This window comes from Myripristis murdjan, chromosome 15 (assembly GCF_902150065.1).
Source record: "Myripristis murdjan chromosome 15, fMyrMur1.1, whole genome shotgun sequence".
Lineage (NCBI taxonomy): Eukaryota > Metazoa > Chordata > Actinopteri > Holocentriformes > Holocentridae > Myripristis > Myripristis murdjan.
The window spans coordinates 24,316,958-24,340,536 of record NC_043994.1 but is presented as its reverse complement, the minus strand read 5'-3'; the positions used below and the strand labels follow the sequence as shown (position 1 = coordinate 24,340,536).

Sequence of the window (23,579 nt, the reverse complement as noted above, 5' to 3'; positions counted from 1 at the left end):
ACTCAGACGTTTCTGATGCAAAATGTCAATATTAGTCCAAGCTGACCCACAAAATTTCTGCACATTAATAGTTCATGGTCCACAGGAGACCAACATCAAATGCAGGTATTTATTTCTGTCACAACGTCCAGAAAGTGGGTCACGATAAAGGCCACAGCTTAAAATAAATTAAACCTTCCTCAAGCCAACCAAAAAATGAATTCAGGTCAAGCAGAATCTCAGATGTTGTTCAACCCAGAGTCCAAATAAAAGTCCAAATTCAAGTTGTGCGTCTCCTTGCAGTCTTAAAGGTTGAACCATCAGCTAAATAAAGTCTAATAAAATTGGATTTAGCTTCATGAAACATGGATTTGTTTGTTCTTTGAACCCTTCAGCTTTTTGCATCGAGATTCATCCACTGAGGTCATAGCCAGCTTACCTAGTCAGCTCATCTCGAGAAGTACGAAGCTATTACTATTTCTTATATCAGTCTCCCAATAATACACATAATATATGTCCAAATCAGAGTCAGAATCAGAAATACTTTATTGATCCCTATGGGGAAATTGGGTCAGTGCCTGTTGCTCAAATTCTCAAAAGAATATATTATAAGCATAAGTGAAATTATAGGAAATAGAAAAAGAAATAAGAAATATTAAAATATGTGCATTTGAAATGTGTAAAAAAAAAAAAAAAGTGTGTGCATTATGTATAAATATGCACATTAATCCTACTTGTGCATGAATCATAGCTGTACGTGCCAAGGAATTTTATATTGATTATTCACTTTTAAAAAATGTCTAAATTGCTGCAGACAAGATTTAAGGGAGTTTTGCAGCTGGCATTTATGATAAAAATAAGCTATTATTTTATGCTTATGAACTTTTGATATTTACAGGTTGTAATGCATTATTTAAACCTGCTGTAATGTATTTACTGCTTGTTAAAGAAAACCCCAGAGCTTAAGCGTACACGTGCCGCTGACATGACATGTCGCGCTCAGTGGGTAGGTCACTGTGTCAAATACCCAACAAATGAGATCAGGCTTATCTTGCTAATTTGCCCATATCACGGGAAGTTTCGGAAAAGGTCACTAAACTCTCCAATAATTCAGATGTGGAATGTATGTCGGGTGAACAACAGCCCGTCTCGTTTTCTCCAGCTTCTAACTAATTCCTGGCCTTTTTCTGCCCTCTCATGCTTTTCCACAAACAAACATCACCGTATGATCCCCGACTAATTCCATTAGCATGAAATCAAATCAAGGGTCCGCTCCCCTGGGTGTCTTTACATACTGTAAGCTTCCTCAACGTGAAGCACAGAGACCAGGCAGATAAACGTGATATCTGGAATATATCTGGATCAAAATCAAATTCTAGCTTGTGCTTTGCTGCTTGGAACCTTCCTCTCTGCTCAGTCACTCAGTGCAGCCTCTCCTCTCTGCACGACCCTCTTTCTACGATCATATATTGAATCATCGCAAAATGAAATACTTGGGAGAAGTGGCTGTCCAATGTCTTTTTTTCAAATGTTGGATTAAAAATGTCTGACTCAACACAACTGCAAGCTGTGTGTGCTTTGGTGCGTTCCACCCACACATGTTGTGTTGAGTGTGAATGACAAAGAAAACTCACTCTTTTTCTTCATCGTCTGGAATGAGACAAAAACTGGTGAAATCTCTGAAGCGATCTACCTATCAAGGCAAGAGCACAGCTGAAAATCATGGCGTACCTGTGTCATAGTCATCATCCAAAATGGCTTTCTGCTGGAGTCTCTGCAGCTTCAACATCATGGATTCAATCTGAGAGACAAACAGGACGGACAGACGAGATAATAGATTACTCAACAGTCCAGAGGGCGAGCCTTTTTTTTAAACAGACACCACATGCAAAAAATGTGTGAGTGCATTGACCGTCAGTTTCAAAGTGATACCAGGTCAGCAAGTTGACAGGGGATGAGAGGAACTAAAAGCTCAGCTCAGAATGTATCAGCCTACCATGAAGACAAACAAATTCAAATTCAGGTTATTTTGACACTTGGCATCATTGCCAAAGCCATATTATAAAATATAACATTGTGTCTGAACATGTAGCTTTGTTTAAACCCTAAGAAATGTATTTATTCATTTTTTATTTTAGTCTGGATCTCCACTGAAGATCCCTGGGTTTAAAAAGATACCAAAATATGTCCTGATGAATTACAGGCAAATGTGTAAAAAAAGATTTCTAGTACTCTGTTTGACGATCTGGTATGTTTTATATTGTTGTGTCTCAAAACTCTGTGTTGCATAATTTATGTGTTAGATGTGTATTACCATTTTACAAACCCATAATGTCTATTGGATTTAGTCCGCCCCTGCTGTCTAACTGTATTGTAAATGCTTTTTACAACAATGTGGCATACTTTATATATTATACATAATGTATAATTTTGTTGTTCTGGGATGTCTAACATCTGGCAAAAGCACTGCCACTGAAAACTAGCCTTTCAGCTAACTCAGGCATATTTACATGATTTGAATGTTGATTAATGTACACTGCCTTTCTCAAATAAACTAAAGTAAGAGATAAAATGAAAACTAAGAAAGTGGCGGTGGGTGGATATTTTTGCAGTGTGGTTTTAACTTGAATTGCACTGGACTCAGCTTTGGTATTGAAGGACCTGAGTGAGGTGGTCTTGACTACAACCCTGCATCTCATCTTCAAAGCAGGGGTCAGGCATACCCACCTTGGTGTTTGTGCGGTTGTTTTGGAGGCAGTCTTGCAGGATGCCCTCGTACTTCTTCAGCAGGTTGTCCCAGCCCTGGTCAGAGACAGGCGTGGCACTCTCGTAGCCAGAGGTGATGGAGGAAGCGGAGGCCGTGTCCGAGTCCACAGACAGAGAGGAGGTGATCTCCGTGTCCAGAGAGCAGGAGTCACAGTCAGGCAGGTCGGACGTGACCTCCCTGCCACCCCACAGACAGTCCTGCCAAAACTTCCCACCTAAAGATTGCTCCTCTCTTTCTGATTGGCTGGCTGGGGCAGAGGAGGAGCGCTGTGACTGGACAGGAGCTGTAAGTTTTGGTACAGATTGCTCAGTGGACAAAGCTGCTGGTTTTGTTTGGGAAGAACTTGGTGCTTTGGTTGACAGGTGATTAGCGGAAATGAACTCCGGCCCAGAAACAGAGTTAAATGAGGTTAAATGTTTCTGTGACAGCTGATCTAGTGGTTCTGGTTTGTGTGCAGTGGCATCAGTGGCGGTGTCTGTTCTCTGGCTGGAGTTGAGCGACTGCTGGATGAAACTGAAGCTGGAGTTGAAGGTGTCTCCTCCGGGAGTCAACCTGGATGCAACGGGACAGGGCTGGAGGGGCGAGCTCGGGCTCAAACTGAGCTCAGCCTGTGGTTTGGGGGACTGTCCCAGATGTCTGGATGTGGACTTGCCAATACTGCAGTTCACAGGGGGAAGAGGATGGGGAGGCGATGAAAGAAAGCTGGGAGAGGTTCGCTTATCAGGCTGCAACGGCTTCAATAAGGACACTTTGACAGCAGGTGATAGACTCTCCTTCAAGGAGCTGAATGGTTCAGTGATGTCCACATGATCCTCCCTGCCAGAACGTCCCGATTCCCCATTCCTAATGCCAGTGGTTTTCCCTTCCTCCTCCTCCTCCTCCTCCTCCTCCTCCCCAGGAGTTGCACTCTGCAACCTGGACAGCTCTCCCCTCATGTACCCTGGTCTTCGGTGGAGCCTCTTACGACTGGAGCTGCCGGCTGTCCCTGATGCTCGGCCACCTGTCAGCACAGAGATTAGCCATTAAGCTGGGCAGCAGGTTCATGAGAGAGATACAGAGTCAGCTCACACAGGTAGCAGGAGAAATAGGTATGTAGGTAAAGACTCAGTCGCACAGATCATTCAGTGGCATCTCTATTTCAATCTGAGTGACAATAAAATAATCAATATTCGCCTTTTTAACAACAAACGCCAGAGAATTTTATAAGTTTTGGCTTTTTCTACAACCTGGAAAACAGTGTCCCTTCAGTGGTGAGATCACACTGAACTAGTAGATGTGAACAACAACTGCAATCAACAAAAACAACACAACAACACAGTTTTGAATATTCACACCCCGTCCCATCAAATAAAACTGGCTCTCTCTTTCTAATTGATCTCCTATTGGTTTATACTTTGGATACTTTTCTTTTTTTTTTTTAACACAGATGCCTCTCTGTGTTACGTCCCAACCCAAAAACAACCTGATTCAGGAAACTATAGGCTCTGAAAATCCAGTTTCATTGCAACTTTAATGTCAAGACATCCAAAAAGTATCAATGTGTTATAGCATAACACACTGCACGTCATGAAACCTAACCAAACACACACACACACACACACACACACACACACAAACACACACCACGGATCCCCTAAAGCTACCATGGCTAACTAAATTAGCATCATGGGCAGTTGTGTGACATTTCCCAAGGGGCTGGCTCCAGCTGTTGGGAAATACCAAAGTCTCATAGTCATCTTTAGCAGAGACACGCCCTTCAGAGTAAGAGCGCTGTAAATCAGTAACATCTCGTGAAGGACAACTGAAAGAGCTGCACAGCCTTCAGTTGCATTTGCGATGATTTACGACAGAAAACAGCAATTTTGTTGTAGGATCCAATAAAGCCCTTGGACAAACACGGCCAACCCAAACAGTGAGAAGTGAATTAGCAGTAAATTAGCAGGGTGGACAACAGTGGTTTGAAAGAGAAGTCTGGGTCTCCGAGTCTGGGCACCTGCTCTGTTTTGCTCCAAGGTTAATACAAAGAACCTGTAGATGTAGTCCCTGAAACCAGAGAGCCAAAGGGGCTGAGATGATGGGAATCAAGGGCCTCTTTGTGTACAGCTGTTCTGCTCTCTCTTTCACTTCTCACTCTCAATTTTCTCCTCCCACTCATGCACATACACACACACACACACAGAGAGAGAAAGATAGGCACACTGTCACACAGACACATGCACTGTTGTACTGACACAGAAGGGGCATTCACGACTACTACCATTGTAAAAACTCTGGGAGACAGTTAAAAAGAGCTAAGTGAGACACGGCACCCATTATTAGACTTTCATTTATTGATTTGATAAAATGGCAAATACAGTTTTACGTACTAGGGCTGGGCAATATGGACAAAATCAAATACCACAATATTTTCGACCGAGTGCCTTGATATCGATATTGTGATAATACTGCAAGGGCGACTACTGGTGCTTTCACAAAATATTTACACAATGAGATTTCTGATAAACAATCATTATTAATGAGGATCTGTGACAAAGCAGGTAGAGGCAAATAAGAGAACAGAACAGGCTGCAATGCAGCTTTTAAAACCAGGAAAACACACTTATACCATCTCACAATATTATAATATCCAAAATCCCCGACAAATTTAATCTTCTGGGGCTGGATACCAAACTTAGCTACTTTTATGGCACCGACTAAATTGCCTAAATACTATTACTATCATTGAACCAATATGCATGCAACAGTATCGAAGTCAAGGTGTTGGTACTGGTACCAGTGTTGAAAATTTTTGGATGATACCCAGCCCTAATCTTATATCACAATGTCGATGTAATACAGATATATTTTCCAGCCCTACTACATACTAAGAAATAGTTATCTTAAGGCTATCACTTTAAAGATGTTTTGTAAATGATACTATGTTTTGTGCAACAATGCAATTACATCTCTGTGTGTGCGACTGGAATGCAAGGCGCCAAACTAACTGTGGCCACTACAAAGCAGCCACAGACCACTGCTCAGCCCTCTGTGACCTCCAGTGATGTCACTCCTGAACCATGTGACTGCAGAGGAACACAGACAAAAAAAAAAAGAGACCACTTAAGAGAGAGCTGGGATATTAGGAAGGGCACAGGGAGACAGGAATTGGAGGGAGAGAGACAAAAGGTTGTTCCTGTTTCCCCCGGTCTGCGTGTGTGTGTGTGTGTGTGTGTTGTGTAGTGGTCTTACAGAGAAGAGGATGGTCTATTGATGGAGTCATTTAAGACCCTGTGTGTGTGTCCACAGAGACCACCACACTCATGCTCGGGTTACATATATCTCCATTAGTGTTTTTCTGCAGACGTGGCCACTGTTCCATAACCGATCTGAGAAACCTAACACTGTCTAGGTGCTCAGTGCAACCGCACACACCGTCCACCATCTGTTACGGTCGAGGTGCGGTACAGGGGCCACTCCAGAGAGTCAAAAGAGCCTGAAAAGAGTACGGCTTGCAGATAGGGGTGCTACTGTATATCCTCACCGTGCTTAGATTACACAAAGATGGCTCTTCTCACTGAAAGGGGAAGGAAATGCCTTGTAACCCATTGTGTGTGTGTTGTGTGTGTGTGTGTGTGTGTGTGCTGGCCGAAGCACTTAGGTATGTCATCTGCTGCTTCCTGCCAGGCAGTGTCCTAAAATAGTTTGCCAGGAATTCCAACAGAAACGGCAAAGAAGCAGCAAATGTAACTCAGGAGACCAAAACTAATAAAGGCCAAACACCACATTCCACTTGCACAATAGCAGCTTGCTCATTATAATTTCTTCCTACATGCAACTGACCTGCAATCCGGCCGCTCATGTTAACGAACATCTGCACAAAAAGCAAGCACAAACACTTGGACTATTCGCCGGCGCTCAGTTCTGAGAAAATGCACTGTCTCGGTCAGAAGAGGCTGATTATTTACCTTAGAAGATTAAAGAGGCCCTCCTGAAACCCCCTCTATGTTAAACACTGCATCCCATTGGTTGATGAAAAGCACTTCAGCCAAAGAGCGGAATGTGGAGGATCTCATAAAAACACAAACGTTTGACGAATAAGCTCGACAGGCTCACACACACAGAGAGAGAGAGAGAGAGAGAGAAACACACACTGGCCGATAAGCCTGTCAGCAACCTCCTGAGAAGCAGCACTGCTAGGCAGATGTTCGTCACCTCACCACTTGTGACTAACTTCAGCACCAGAATAAAGGAAGTGAAAGTCAATTGCAAGTGGTGGAAAAGAGATTTTTCCATTGACCATGAACACAAGAACCAAGAAATGAATTTTGTTTATTTTGCCCTCCATATCAGGTGAGAAGTTGCTCATCTATTTCAATGTCTGTAATTGTTACGAGTGACTTTAAGTGACAATCTACGACACTCTACAAGCAGGAATTTCTATGGGAAAGCAGATTTGGCTCAGACAGAGACGCATTTCCTGTATGGTCACAGGAGGAGCATAAACCAGCTGGATGTGGTGGGGCTGAGGAGCTGCTGCTGTATTAGTAGGACAGTATGAATAGAGAAAGAGGTGCACTACACAGCAATGTCACAACACACCACATAAAAACTAGCTGTCGGTCTAATTTGTCTGTTCACACTGCACTTAATGCTACATTAGTTCAAACTATCTTACAGCAGGAAGGCACTGTGGCCCAAAAGTTATTTCCAAGAAGGAGAAAAAGGAAGCTCACCACAGATAACAGACAACAGTCAAGTGTTCAAATCACTTCACGTGTCTGATTCGTTCTGATTATTTGTTGAATGGGACTTTTGGCTGTAGAACAAATCCATACAACTGAAAATGTATTGGGGAAAATGTCAAAACATGTCACTGACCCGACTGGCCCAACCCTTTTCATTTCTTTCAAAAACATAACGTTTGGAGTTTCTAATAAGGCAAGTGACAAACCTGCTGACCCCTTCAGATACTGACCTGTCACATGTTTACTGGAGTCTATCCATCGAAACTACCACCAACATCGAGTGCAAGTCTTATCTGTACTTTTATATACTGTTTTTATTTCAGTTTAGAATAACATTTGCTCTGAAAATATGTCCTATATACCACATTTCCTGTCTTTTGGGGGGCATGAAATAAAAAGGGGACAAAAAATAATCACATTTGGTGCAAAGATAGGTAACGTAAGCAGATGCTTTACGTGAATGCCAGGTGGAATGGCTTAGAAATGTAGTTATTTGTCCTCCTCCAGTCTGATTCCGCTTATTCATTAATAGGAGAGGTCACAAAGTAATGCAATCCAGATGCAAAGCGCCTCTCAGGCTTGCCGGCAGGTCTTGTTTTGGATCAGTCAAAACAGTTCACCCAATGTGAATTATACCCAGTGGGCTAAATGCCAACTCTCATGGTAAAGTGGGACAGGCCCTACTACTACTGCTGCTGTAGATCATCATCTTCATCTTCATCTTCATCTTCTTCTTTTATAACTTATCCGAAAATCAAGCCTTTCCTTTCTTACCACAAGTTTATGCTTCTAACTTATTTTAATGACGTGAAGCTTCAGGGAGAAAAGTCATAATCATCATCATCATCACTTTCATGATCTTTCTCATCATCATCATCATCTTCAGCACCATCGCCATTATCTATGCAACTGATCCAGCTATGACTGATTAATTTTATGGCTTAGTGTTAGGCTGCAAAGGAGATGATAGTAAAAAGAAATAAATAAATAAGAGGATACTTTACCTTCCATTACTTCGCAGTGGTGAAGCAGAGAGTTACCGTGACATCCCAAACCCACAAGTCCAGCAAACATGTTTTCATAAACAACCGATATCAGCCCTCTATGTGAGAGAAAAGAGTAAAAAATCCCGGGGCTACATGAGAGTCAAAACGACCATGTTTCAGAAGAAGTGGAGCCAGGGACCGCGGCTGATCTCATTTCCGTTGTCGAAAAGTGAGCCGGGACTGCTTTTATTTCCCCCACTTCGAAACGGGCTGAGAAAGCGGCTCTCACAGGCGCTCCTGTGTCCAAAACAAACAGTTTCTCATGGCGCTGTTGATCCTTAAAATACACATTTCTTACATGGCTCTTCTGCGGCAAACAAGTGGCTTCAGTTGCGCATGAACAGATGGTCTAGATGAGGAAAAAAAGATGGTGTTTAGATGGTCTTTCCTGAAAAATAAGAGGCGAGGAAAATCCGACTAGAGGCTGTAATAATAGAAATATGAACCCTTAATAAATCTCTCTCTGTCTATGAACATTAATTAGTGCCCCTGGGGTCCGCTATTTGCTGCGCCTCTGCGTTGTGCGTCGTGTTGGAGCAACGTGAGGAGCTCCTACGTGTTCAGGAATTTGACTCCAGACTCCTCCAGACCGCCTCATGATGACAGCCAGGCAGCCTATGAGTGCCTCAGCAGCAGCATGCACATCACTGTACCGACAACACACACATAACACACACATCACTGTACCAACAGCACGCACAGAACACACACATCACTGTTTGTCTTTTTTCCTTTTTTAAAAGTGTGTCATTTGGATTCCAGAAAATGGGAATACAGCGGATTATTATGGCAAAAGGCTTTACCTCAACTTCCACTGTCACGTTAACCTTTACTGGGAATAAATGCATAAATAAATCACAAGTTTAGATGTAGGAGATTTGCTGAGAACGTGTTTAGAGATACTCCATATCCACTTACCTCATGTATATAAAGTATCCTGTTACATTTTCCATCCAGTATTTATTCAAGCATTTTTGCATTCTGTTCCATTGCACTGTTGTCTTCTAGTGCACATTTTTCATTACTTTGTTTACTGGGTTAGTTTTTTTTCCCCCTTTTATTCTTACATAGGTATATATTTATATTTAGATCTGTACATAGAAGTTAAATGTTTGTTTGCCATGCTTGCATGTCAAACTCTGTGTAAGTACATGAGAGCAACAGAAGTAACCGGGGTCTAATTCCTTGTATGTGCATACAGATTTGGCGAATACAACTGATTCTGATTGTTTTTATACATTTATCATGTGCACTTGTTTATTCCATTTTTTTTTTTTTTTTTTTTTTTTTTTCATTAATTAGAACTAAATTCTGGACACTGTTAAGACATTTCCTGCATTATTAACACCATATGTCTGCAAGTACAAGAATATCAAAAATATATTTTGTACATTCAGATTGTAACAAAACCTGTAACACATTCCAGGATTTTTTTCCCTTCTCAGTATGGGAATGCATGGGAGAAAAAAAAAAACTGTGCTGACCACACACAGAGTGGTGTCTTTTCACTCTCCCTCCCCTCATCCCAACCCTCCTTTTAATTCAGCTCGGCTGGGCTGAAGACTGATGGACAAGACTCAGCTATGAAAAGCTCCTTTCACCCCTGAACTGCGCAGTCGAGCTCCCATTCAAGAAACTCTGGAGGAGAAGAAGAGGAACGAGCTGTGCTGCATCACACATCAAGTGAGATCACCTGCCCAGAATTAAAGATTAGAGGCGTTTAGCGTCTCTTAATTGGCAAACAAATTAACTCACTGTCTGATCATGAGACCTCAAGGCTCGACCACAGAGTGCTTCCTCATGATTAATAATTAACACAGTTGCTTCCAGGAAAAGGGCCTCTGTCTGGTCTAAATTGGTCTAAACTTCCTGTCACTGTGTATTTAACAGGGAGACTTCCCCCTGCTCTCTGCACAGTCAGTCAGTTCAGTTCAGTTCAACTTCATGGTCTGTTTTTTGCATGCAAAAGTCTGCAATTGGAAATACAAGATTAAAAGGATACAAGGAAAGGATATGGAACAAGAAAGGAGACTTTAATAATAAATAACCATAATAAAAAAACATAATTAAAAAAGGACATGAGTTTGACAGGTTCTCCTCAGGGAGGCGCTGCAGAGTGACTAGATTTCAAAACTCATTTTGTGCTTCTTGTGGCTCATATATGTCTATCTATGTGACTGTTTTTACTACAACTATGTTGAAGACAAATTTAATATCTAAATTCAGCTGCACAGAGCAAAACAGAGGCAGTTCCCTCCGACTAATAATTTTTTCTCTCTCATTGTAATGCTGTAACTGACATGACTTCATCATGTTTTTTTGTCAAGCTTAAAGCAAAAAACAGCATGCATCACTCAAAATTATTGGTGTGTTGTAGCAGCAACATGTAAAGACTTGTAAAGTGGCAGTGTGTTGCTTTCTGTCAGAGGAGGTTTGATATATATAATAGTGCTTTCGTCAAAGTTGTATGTCAAAATAACTGCAAGAAAAAGTAGCTATGATCAGAGAAATCAGCTGGGCCACAGTCATATATTTAGTTGAATAACAATAATTATTGCTATTACTCTGCCTGAGTTCTTTCATTATGATTCATCATGTGATGCAACCTGGACACATTGTCAGTGATGAACCTTCAGGTGTTTTAGTTTATTTTAATTTGAAACTCAGGATATGGAGCTAAATGTAGTGAACAGGTGACACAAGGATGGACCATTGGCCTCGAGAGTTGTGTAGTTTGAGGTTTGCATTGGACATGATTGTCCTTAATTGAGCCTGATTGTTAGCCAAGGTTTTAGGACACTTCAATTATCCCTTAAATTGGTTAATTGGGTTACTTATCTAGGGAGTTACTGGTTTTACCACATTTAAATGGTGCATGTTTGATTAGCTTTTACCCCAAGCAACAGAAAAGCACTGAACTAGAACTTACTTACACTCCCTCTATAAAACTACCACAGTTCACCAGAAGATCTGATCAAATCCAATCAAAATTGTGCAAACAGTGAGGTGAATACATTTTGACAATGTATGCAAGTCAATGAAATTCAAACTATTTTGCTTTCAGTGTTTTGTATGTCATAATGGCAGAGTCTTCTCCCAATCAGAGACGATGAGTTCAACCACATGTAATACTATTATTGGACACAGTGTGGCGCACTTGGATAACACCGAAAGCCCGACTTTGTTACAGTCATTGAAAGGAACAGCACAAGCAGTACTGAATGCATTATCTTTCGCAAAACTACAGCCAACACAATATCAAATGCATTTCCATTGTACACCAAGCAGAGCTGCTCTTGGATGCTCTGAATTACATAAATCTCACCTTGGAGTTTCGTAAGAAGCTCGCAGTGTTGAGTCATCAGAGCCAGCAGAGAACAACAGCTGCTGTCAGTGGAGGAAACACTGGAAACCTTACATAGAGGGAGACTTGTTGTGGTTTGCATAATCAGCCTCAGAAATCATGCCTTCTCCGGGACTAAATCTGACAATGAATTCTTATTCCGCCAAACATGAATAAGGGTCTCTGGCACAGCATGGAGTCGAGGCTGGACAATCTGTGATACAAGGCAGAATTTATTCTCTGTGCTTTAAAATCCATCTGGATCCTGTTAACTGACACCATCAGGTGATCAGGAAACAGCGAGAGGACATAAGCTGCCTGCCAGGAATATTCTGCAGCTTGCATGGGGTTACTAACCCTGTACACAGTAAGTATGGTGCAAGACTCCATGGTGAATGAGGATAAGTTTGCCAAACCTTATTTTTAATTTGCCTCCATTCCAGCCTAGTGAAGATTGCTTAAGGAGGGTAGAGGGAGGAGGCAAGGGGTGTATGTGTGTGTGTGTGTGCCAGGGAGCCTGCCAGAGAATAGGCACGTACAGTGTACAAAGGTCACATGTTTCCTCCACAGTGTACGCATTGAGTGCAGACAACCAATGCTCCTATCTTAGATTATCTGTGTGTGATAGAGAAGGGGGAGGCAGAGAGAAAAAAATAAACTAAGACGCACACACCATCAAAGCAGCTTAAAGACCTCAAGTGTCATTTTAGAAGCATGAATCGTTTTATTCATGGTCTCCAACTTCAATGCAAAACAACCGAGTCATCAGATCTCTATCAAAAACAGAAGAAAAAAAAATCCTTTGTCTATTGTAGTGGTGTAGCTGTGAAACCTTTGTTGGAGAATATCTCTCTCCTTGGCTGACACTGGCACTTCCTGTTATAACTTCTAACCTGTGTGCACTGACACAAAACAAAATTAAAAAGCATCTCGTGAAACATCTAAGACAACAGCTGAACCCGATAAAAAAAACACATATGCAAACATGACACCGTAGCACAACTGAGAGAAACGATTGCACCATACAGTGGTGAGGTGAGGTGTGTAAAAAAGTGCTCAGGGTTTACGCCACCCCCTCGTCAGGGTCGATGAGAGCGGCCCTGCTGGAGAACACGTCGGCCAGCATGTGCTTGGGGATCTCTGAGCCGCGGACGCGCAGGGTGTAGCAGGCGTCCTCCACCTTGCCCAGGCTCTGCCGCAGCGTGTGCAGCTTCTTGGACACCTCGTACGGGCCCGTGTTGCCGATGTAGGAGAAACCGTCGTGGATCTGCCGCAGGAACTGGCTGAGCTGGAAGGGCGTGTCGATGTCGCCGTTGCCCACGCTGCTGATGCACATCCGCATCAGCTCTCCGGTCAGGTCGGCCACTCCCAGCAGGTAGTCGGAGGGCATCACCTGGAAGGTCAGCACCTGGGCTCCCATTGGCAGGCTGTCAGCTGAGCCCTGACCCACCACACACATGACAAGAAAGCACAAAAGGTCCAAATCAATCATGCAAAATGAACTTTTCAAGATTCTTTAGGGCATCTGTTTCAACATTTCTGGACCAGACTATAAAAGAAATTCTTATCCAGGCAGATTTTACACAAACATATTTTCGTGTCAACAACTTTCGAGTACGTGGTTGTTATGTTGTGCAGCCCTTGGCCGCAAATGAACCAAGCCCAAAATTAATTTGAGGGATTTAGAAATTGTTTTGGAAAAATATTTCATGAGAAACAATTATATTCAAGCACTCTTATCCGCAGCATGAAGCACCCATGATCATTTGAAATAGCATGAGGGATAGATAGGAGCATAATAACACATAGGTTAATGCTTATTATAATAAATGTCCCTACTGGAAAAGGAAAAGTCACATTAAATTAGTCTTACTTAGTAGTAGTAGTTTTAGTATTAGTTGTATTTAATTTTCTCTTCAAGACACAAATAAATGCAGTTCTATTCAGGTAAAAACATCATTTTTGGCACTACAGCCTGTACTATTCATTATGTTTTAGCCTGTGTGGAATCACAAAAGAAACACAGAGTGGAGCTTAACAAAAAAAAAAGGCCTCTAGTTTCAAATTACCTTGGGATCCACCTTTTCTGCTTTCATGAAAACCAGTCTGGCATTGATCTCCTCCAGGCTGATAAGGGTGCGATGGCGGATGTAGTGCTGGAAGGACACGGCCTCCACGTACTCCTGGACCCCTGACACATTCAATGAAATTAAAATGCACGTCTCAGGACAGGAGAATGAATGCAAGACACAGAAATGCACACTTGAAATTTGAATGGTCCCAGTTGCTCTAAAAATCAGGGCAGACTGAGTCTGTTTTTGTCTGTCTGTTGCATTTTTCTGTATAATTTGCATAACTTGATTTACTGAGAGCACTTGATCACAAGAAGAGACTCTCTAGCTTCATCGAGGCATGTGTGCATGCACTTTCCATAATCTGTGCACAGTGCAGATCACAAATGTAGATAATTATGCAAATACAACATGTTTCCTATGAGTCTTTTGATTGAGCTGAAAAGGCCATTTTGCATGACGAGCTGGAGATGATCCTTCATTTGTTTCTGCCCGTGTGTAAACAACAATCTAATAATCACAGGACGGAAGGACTTTGTGTCTGAAGTTTACTTTTGGAGCGGCAATTGAACATCAAAGTGGCTCCTATCTCCGTGTCGCTGACCACAGGGTGCAGCGCAGAGCCGGGAGGAGGATGTGGTTCATCCCCACTTCACCCGCTCCACCAGCGACTTTCACTCCAACTCGTCATTTTCCGTTCAGCTTCAGTCGCACCACATAGCCTGGGACAAGTCAGACCCTGAAGCTGCATCATACTCCACACAGCTGGTGGAGGACCCGCAGAAGACCCAGACAAGCTGCGGTTGGCTGACTGCTGCTTTCAATTTAACAATCAAAATTTCCCATCTTTCAGAATGTCCCTGAATCGAGCTTTCTTTGGGCCAGTTTCTCAACAAAGAAGTGTTTTCAAATTTGTAAAATCATAAAAAGCGATATCAGAGTTGTAAGTATTTTCATGCACTTTCAACTGACACCTTCTATTAAACCGCAAACCAACAGTGGAAAAAAGGGACCATCACCCAATGGAAGAAATTAAATAACTACACAACTCACTAAATAAAATAAAATAAAATAATAATCATGTGTCTATCTCAATACCTCTTGTCTTGAATGAGTCTTGAATAAACTACTGGATATTTGAATTTCCCTTCAGGGATGAATAAAGTTTTATCTATCTATCTATCTATCTATCTATCTATCTATCTATCTATTCCTGAAAATTATTCTTACAAGGTAAACCCCTGTCAGTTTTTTTAAGCTGTGCCTGTGGTTGTTATTTGGCTAATTTTTCATAAAGTGCACCAACATAAAACAACACACAGATCTAAATATTGCCAAGGGCTCAATAGCAATGACACTGGTGTGGAGTGCAAATCCCTGTCTCAGGCAGACAGGATATGACATGAAAAGGTTACACAGGCTTTGAGGCAGGCAGGCGGAGTTCAGTTCCTGAGTTTGCTGCCAGGAGCTATTCATGTTATTTACTCTGAAGCAGGAGCATTACCTTTGGTCAAATGGCCCCAGAAAAACAGAAAAAAATGAGACAATGTCCAAACAATGACTCAGGGAAAACCAACTGAGCACAGAGAGGAAATTAGAGAGGCTCTGCTGGCACGGCACTTGGAAAAGTGGAAGGCTGGGTATACAGCAGCAAGGCCGCGGCCCTGGCCTGACCTGGTCAGTGTGTTTGCAGAGTTACTGTTGCTGGAGGTTGAGCAAATGAGTCCCCATGCAGTCACTCTGCTGCTCGTCCTGCGAACAGCACTTAATATACACCTAACCCACTCTGGAAAGTAACTGAAACTAAACTGATCTGAAAACAAACTTAAAAAATAATAATAATAAATAAATAAATAAATAAAAACTAATGAAAAGCACAAAACTATAATAACTTTAGGTTGGGGTCAACATCTTGCTGTTGCCGTGTGAAACCCTCATAACTACAATTTTGCTCTTTTTCGTGTTTGAACTCAAATCAAAGGGTTAAATGATCATCTTGTGGCTGAGACGATTCTAAAATAATGCGGTGAAGCCATAAAGTCAAAATGCAGGCCGGTCAAAATAAAAACCTAAACTCACTCCAGGACTATTTAGTAAGAATAAAACTACATTGTCATAAACGACACGTTGCATGCACAAATTGGCACCCGAAACAGGTTATCAAATAAACACACAACCAACCAAACAAAGGAATAAATAAATGAATAAATTAGTTAGTTTGCTGGTTAGTTAGTTAACATTTTGAAGATAAACGTTTTCCACCCCACATTGAGAACCTGTGTGTAACGGCCGAAAAATGATCTAGAGGTTATGTGGATCCACAAAGTGACCAAGAAATAAATTAACGTATGTTGGACTGAAAAGTAAGACTCGGTCTGGAATGTCATGTGAAGTGGAACCCTGGGAAACGCAGCGGGCGTCTCGTTTCCTCGGGTTCCCCGAGCCTCTGTCTCACGAAGGCTACAGATAGCTGCTAGCTGGGTTAGGCTGAACAGCTTATCAAAGTGCCGCACTGCCCTGTTATCAGCGGCAATTAGGTTCAAATGTAGCCCACAATATCTTTAATGGTCCTTGTTAAGAAAAAAAAAAAAGTGAAACCCATTACACATGCCTGGAGACTCTTAGTCCAGCCAAGATTATCAGCTGTGGGGCGAGAGAGAGCCTGTACAGTCAGCTCAGCCTCGCTCTAATAAAGATGATAAAAATGAAAAAAACAAAACATCTAATTGGTGGAGACTGCCACTGGTCACGTCGCGGGGGGATGCAGCGGTGATTCCTGAGTGACCACAATCTAAAAATGACTTCCCCAGCTGCTAGATAACAGCTAACCATAACTCCCGCTAATGTTTTCCTCCAAACACTGCAGACATGTTGGCTACGCTTCCAAAAACTGATATTCTTGATTCTGGCAGGAAAACAACTTTATCAGAGGGTGTGTCTATCATATCCAGGCCTGGATCAAGGTCACTCTCTCACACAATCATGTGGCCTATCAGTGACTTGACAATAAATCTAAAGCACAAAATGTACTTTGTGTTTGACAGAGGAGACGGGGAGCAGGGCCCTTCAGCGGGGAGGCGCAGCAGAAACAATATTTTAAAGAGGGACCGGTGCAATTAACTTTTTGACTCACGTCCTTAATCACACCGGTATTTTTTTAATATCCATAAATCATTTCCCGCTGCAAGGATTTATTGTTGTGTAATATCACAACATGACCTTTTCATAAAAACCTTTGCGGTGCGCCGTCACATGACTTTGTAAACAATAAATAAGGGCTACCAAATGGTTTTCAATGAGGAGAAGCTGTCAGAAATACATTGTGCATGACATAGTTCCTGAAAGAAATGAGGAAGGTAAAAAATGGATTCTGCTCATTGTGCAGTAAAGGATATGAATATTATTGCATAAGCATCCTATAACAACCAGGTTTCTCATTAATAAATCAATAGTTATACTTAGTGATAAACTAACCAGGAACATTTAACATGGCATGAGCTAATTCAGACAGTGTGAATGAATATTTCAAATATTATAACAATTAATTTTTGTATCCTGGAACCCAAATTAAATCAATCTGAAGTCTAAAGAAACTTGATCATTGCACAGGCCAATCACTTGGTTTAGGTTCAGAATAACAGCTGAAATATTATTCAATTTATACTGTAAATATTTTTATAACAAATATTTGCAATACATAACTTGTGATTGGAAATTACCGTGAAGGAGAAAAAATTCAACACTTTGCATGACTAGAAAAAGCAAAGTGCTAATCTTAGAGGCATAACATAAAGTTTTTGATTTTTAAAGATAAAAGTTACTCTCCTTTACTGATCGAAGATCTGATATAGATCTGCATGGCTGCCTTGCTCTTATAATGCCGGTCATTTGTGATTCATTACCAGACACCGCAAGAATTCTTATTGCTGCAAAATCACTTTGAATCAATTACATATGTAACTTGGCACTTTTTAAAATTTGTTAGAAAATTCCTATTTCATTTCATAAAGATGAGTCAAAAGAAAATGAAGATAGAAAACAAGGATCTGGCCCTAAGCGTAATTTCCAGATTGTAAATTTCCATGGTTAATCCTGCTGCACAGAGGAGCATGTTTTTAGTCTTAATTTATCTATTTGTTTTATTATTTATTTATTTTAGATTGATGACATAGCATCTTGGTGGATTACTTTTCTTGTTAAAACCTCGCCCTGAAAATTGCTCCATGCACGCGCTGTTATACAGTACAGGCCAAAAGTTTGGACACACCTTCTCATTCAATGCATTTTCTTTATTTTCATGACTATTTACATTGTAGATTCTCACTGAAGGCATTAAAACTATGAATGAACACATGTGGAGTTATGTACTTAACAAAAAAAGGTGAAATAACTGAAAACATGTTTTATATTCTAGTTTCTTCAAAATAGCCACCCTTTGCTCTGATTACTGCTTTGCACACTCTTGGCATTCTCTTGATGAGCTTCAAGAGGTAGTCACCTGAAATGGTTTTCACTTCACAGGTGTGCCTTATCAGGGTTAATTAGTGGAATTTCTTGCTTTATCAATGGGGTTGGGACCATCAGTTGTGTTGTGCAGAAGTCAGGTTACTACACAGCCGACAGCCCTATTGGACAACTGTTAAAATTCATATTATGGCAAGAACCAATCAGCTAACTAAAGAAAAACGAGTGGCCATCATAACTTTAAGAAATGAAGGTCAGTCAGTCCGGAAAATTGCAAAAACTTTAAATGTGTCCCCAAGTGGAGTCGCAAAAACCATCAAGCGCTACAACGAAACTGGCACACATGAGGACCGACCCAGGAAAGGAAGACCAAGAGTCACCTCTGCTTCTGAGGACATGTTCATTCGAGTCACCAGCCTCAGAAATCGCAAGTTAACAGCAGCTCAGATCAGAGACCAGATAAATGCCACACAGAGTTCTAGCAGCAGACCCATCTCTAGAACAACTGTTAAGAGGAGACTGCGCCAATCAGGCCTTCATGGTCAAATAGCTGCTAGGAAACCACTGCTAAGGAGAGGCAACAAGCAGAAGAGATTTGTTTGGGCCAAGAAACACAAGGAATGGACATTAGACCAGTGGAAATCTGTGCTTTGGTCTGATGAGTCCAAATTTGAGATCTTTGGTTCCAACCGCCGCGTCTTTGTGAGACGCAGAAAAGGTGAACGGATGGATTCCACATGCCTGGTTCCCACTGTGAAGCATGGAGGAGGAGGTGTGATGGTGTGGGGGTGTTTTGCTGGTGACACTGTTGGGGATTTATTCAAAATTGAAGGCACACTGAACCAGCATGGCTACCACAGCATCCTGCAGCAACATGCCATCCCATCCGGTTTGCGTTTAGTTGGACCATCATTTATTTTTCAACAGGACAATGAAAAGGGTGGGCAAAGGGTGGCTATTTTGAAGAAACTAGAATATAAAACATGTTTTCAGTTATTTCACCTTTTTTTGGTAAGTACATAACTCCACATGTGTTCATTCATAGTTTTGATTCCTTCAGTTAGAATCTACAATGTAAATAGTCATGAAAATAAAGAAAACGCATTGAATGAGAAGGTGTGTCCAAACTTTTGGCCTGTACTGTATGTAAGCACAGTCCCACCACTGAGAAACAATGGAACAAACATATAGAAACGTGTGTCAGTCCTGGGTTTGTTTTTGTCCTTTAGGAGAAAAATGGGACGTGTCTCCTCTCACCTGGTGTGAAAGCTCTGTGGAACTGATTGATGTCCTCTCCTCGCAGCTCCTCGGCGATTTGGCCGATCTTCTGCCGCACGCCATCCAGCTTTACATCCGACTCCTTCAGAACGTCCTCCACATCTGGTACACTGCCCATCCAGTGAAAATGGACAGCATCAGTATTATGGTGTGAGCAGTAATACACAATCCTGCATAAAGACAACTGTCTCCTCTCCTTGTTTATTTTTTATTTGTATGTGTTATTTAGAGGCAGTTTCAAATGGGAGGGCACACCACCCTGTTTAATAACTAATAACCGATAAAATTAATGTAACACTTAATGGTTTGATGTCACATGCACATGAAAACAAAAAATGGAGTCAAATACTCTTATATTTTGAGTTATAATGGTGTAAAACACTTGTCCTGAACTCCTGAGTCATTTCTAAATTGCACTATTTTGAGATCTGAAAGGGATTAATTATAATTTACCACATCATAACAAGGTGGGGTGTCCTCACATTTGAAACTGCATACTTTGCCTTTAAGATCTCAGTTTGCAGACAGTAAATACACACAATAATGTGTTTTGCTCCACATGATTTGTAGTTCAAGTGGCAAACATAATTTTCCTCGACACAGTTATTCTACTAACAACAATATAGTTGGAGGCTGGTTTCATGAACATAAGAAATAGTTAAATCCTGGTGACACTGCAATAACAGGTGAATTCTCAAACTGTGTAAAAGTCTCCCACAATCTCTATAGTAGAGGGAGTGACACTAAATCTTTTTCAGTTTTGACACGCTGCTCAACGTGACCTTCAGAAACAGACGATACCTGGTCACTCTGTGCAGAAGAAAAATTGTCCTCTTGCTTTCGATGGTGACGTCTCGACTGATCTTCACGAGGCGCTCGTATTTGTCGTGTTTGGTGTCGAGCTCCTGCTGGAAAACTTGAAAAACATTTGAAAGTTAGACAGAGGAAAAAAAGTGTCCATACGAGTGCCAAGTGCAGAGGGAAAAAAAAACCAAACAAACTGGGGCTGCGGTGACGGTACCTTTGAAGGCAGCAATGACAGGTGAGGAGGTCATGTCACCGTCCTGCACCGCCTCAGCTCTTCTCTTGGGACATCCCTCACCTGGAAGAGGAGGAAGAGGAGGAAGAGGAGGCCAGGTGAGGTTGCAAATGAGCCCTGTGGCTACATGAAGGCAGGCAATCATTGCTAAATATCTCTGGTGCAGAAGAAGCTGCTGATCACTTTCATTAAACTTCAACTGGCCAAATTAATCCAGCTGCATATCATACACACCAAGTTGCAAAATAAACAACAGATGAACATATTTGTCTTGAGCATGGGTCTTATTAAACTTAACAAATTAATTCAGGGAACTGAAGGGGATTGGATAATTAACAGTGTATACCACAACCACCACCACACTATCAGTGCTACTATTACTACCACGACTACCAATAACAATACTCATTATGGTGGTAATAAGAGTAAGAATATCTTTCAGCGTTTAAACTCTGATCTTGCAAAATCATAAATTCAATAGGAAAGGGGAAGTGGTACCATTGGCCTTCAAGGATCCTATTTAGCCTTAAAACCATTATCGTTATTAAAATAGCTGGAGTCACATGTTGATGGCAACAAGAAACGCATGCATTTAAACAACGTGTCCATGAAAACGTCGCTTCTCTCGGCTCCAGCTCACACGGAGGACTTACCTTCTCGTTTACTCATCACCTCAGTGTTGTAGGTTTCAAAATTTAGACCAAATTAACGATTTTTGAAGATTGGTTCTTCGAGAGCCGCTCCAGCCACTGAAAGCACAGCTAAGAGCCCGTTGGATCCATGCAGATCGCCTTTCAGCTGGCGGCGCTGGTCGGGCTCACCGTAGAAAACCGCACGGCTCGGCGGCGGCGCGGCGGCGTCTCCGAGCGGCACGGAGCCGGCGGAGGAGAAACCTGGATGATCCACAACGCGGGGTGAACGCTTTTCACGCGTTTTTCATGACAGGCAGCCAGGTGGACCTCGGTTTGTTAGGGGCTTTTGCGCTGTTTACACGCGTAAACGGAAATGAACCACAAGTGCATCTTGGGAGATGTAGTACCAGAGCAGGACGCCGCTCTTTGGTTGAAAAGCCTGGTTTTATTATAATACAAAACCTAATGCTGCTGTACTTGTAGTCTCCTTTTTAAAATTAAAAATAATTTACTATTATTGCAATTCAGAGCTACACAATGATGTGATGGAATATTTTATGCAAAATTTATATTCATGTCATTTTGAAATATGCGCATGATCAAACATGTTTTTGTGCGTCTTGGAAATAATATGCTATTAAAAATTAATTAATTGCAATGCAGTGGCAATTCTTGCATATTCTGTTAAATGTGTTATTCAATAAGCGGCAGCATTTGGCTCCGCTTTCTTTCTTTCTTTCTTTCTGTCTGTCTTTCTTTGTTTCTTTATTTCTCGGTTTTCTCTCTCCATTGACTGAGCACCCGGTCGCCTCCAGCCGTCCATCCCAGCTCCAGACTGTGTTATTGGTTGCTATTAAAGAATGTTTCGTCCAACCTTTTCTAGATCAGATTACTTGCATCTCTGCAGGAACTCTTCCTCAAGGGACTCCTGCCAACTGTGTACGTGCCACACGCCTGGTGCCAACTTGCTCGTGGTTTGCCTCTGGCCAGCACACTCACTAACCGATTTCACATGTGACTATAATAGGATATAGACTCCAGCTCCGTGTTACATGACATATTCATTAAAGCACGGGATGGATCCAAGCCCGCAGGAGCCAATTAACATTTTAATTAGCTTGCAATAAACATATAGTTGTCGGATGAAAAGTGAAAATCCCTTCTGCTTGCAAATACTGTCCAATCAGAGTAAAGAGCACGGAAATGTATGTGCAAAATACTTATTTGTTGTGTGGCTGGAATTTGACCTATGCAAGTCAAGAATGAAGGGTAAAATGCACTAAATTCCTCACGCTGTGTCCATCGGGTTGACGTTGACTGATGCCGCCTTCAAGTCGCGCTCGTAAACTCCTACCTCCGAGGACGTGAGTTAAGACTTGTCGCACATCTCAGTGCCTCTAATAAAACCGACCCTTCAAGCCAATGATTTGTCGTGGCTGATATTTTACTTGAAGTTGTTTTATGACGCAAAATGTGGCATTGGTTGCGTAAATGATGTTTTAACTACTTTTTTTTTTTTTTTTTTTTTTTTTTAGGCCAAATCTTATCGTAGCCTATCAAGCACCACTTTTTCCTGCTTCCCACTGTTTTCCCCTCACGACATGACTCCTAAATGTCATCTTGACAGTTTAGGTGTGACAAAAAATAAAAATAAAGATAAAAAATAAAAATAATAATAATAATTTTAAAAAAAACATTACATTAATATTAAATAACAATTTGTAGGCTTATAAAAACTCCCGAGTAGAAAATTTCAGTCATCACCTGAATGAGGTAACCAGAGAACCAAATAGAGGAGAAAAGGGCAGCAAAATGTTGAAAGTGTGTTGCATTTGGGGATGTATATATGATTATTTAGATTTATAGAGGTTTATACACATAAAATTTGGTCAGTGCATGGACACATTATTACAGAACATACCAAACTCATTTAGCCGTGTTTTTAGCAGCAATAAAATGCATTTTATCACTCCATTCCATAATTTTCAGAAATCCAATAATTTGCACATGCAGGGACAGAGCTTTATCATATCCTCACCCGCCCCTCTTTATCTCACGCAACTGACTGGACTGGATGAAGTGCAGGTAGCTGAAGGTTTTGAGTTTGATTTATTTGGGTGGTATAAACAGGCTGAAGCTGCACCAAGACAATTCTGGAGCTCTCAGCCTGCTGTCACCAAACCACATCTTCCTCAAGGATATATGCACTGCATCCTGTTTCCTATTTCAATAAAC

The 23,579-nt window shown here is 41.5% G+C and overlaps 2 protein-coding genes across 2 annotated transcripts in view; both read right to left on the bottom strand.

Moving 5' to 3' along the window:
- disc1 (DISC1 scaffold protein) overlaps window positions 1–9,034 on the bottom strand; it is a 49,583-nt gene extending 40,549 nt beyond the window's left edge. Inside the window, exons 1-3 of the mRNA XM_030071126.1 lie at window positions 8,475–9,034; window positions 2,707–3,746; window positions 1,711–1,780 (exon numbers count right to left, since the gene is read on the bottom strand). Coding sequence (XP_029926986.1) covers window positions 1,711–1,780; window positions 2,707–3,746; window positions 8,475–8,544 — 1,180 coding nt within the window. The 5' untranslated portion in view covers window positions 8,545–9,034. The remainder of the gene's footprint in view (window positions 1–1,710; window positions 1,781–2,706; window positions 3,747–8,474) is intronic.
- A 3,524-nt stretch (window positions 9,035–12,558) lies between these two features.
- On the bottom strand, window positions 12,559–21,706 carry tsnax (translin-associated factor X). The gene is made up of 6 exons (XM_030070962.1): window positions 21,366–21,706; window positions 20,695–20,775; window positions 20,475–20,589; window positions 19,653–19,783; window positions 13,929–14,050; window positions 12,559–13,300 (listed from the first exon to the last, which is right to left on the bottom strand). The coding sequence occupies exons 1-6, from the start codon at window positions 21,379–21,381 to the stop codon at window positions 12,923–12,925; spliced, it is 843 nt and encodes a 280-aa protein (XP_029926822.1). The 5' UTR covers window positions 21,382–21,706; the 3' UTR covers window positions 12,559–12,922.
- Window positions 21,707–23,579: the final 1,873 nt, after the last annotated feature.

Excerpts from the sequence above, each read along its gene's own strand:
- tsnax (XM_030070962.1), bottom strand. Across the intron at positions 20,590-20,694 it reads TGTCATTGCTGCCTTCAAAG|TTTTCCAGCAGGAGCTCGAC; the intron begins GTACCGTCACCG and ends ATGTTTTTCAAG. Across the intron at positions 19,784-20,474 it reads CTTCTGCACAGAGTGACCAG|TGTACCAGATGTGGAGGACG; the intron begins GTATCGTCTGTT and ends CTGGATGGGCAG.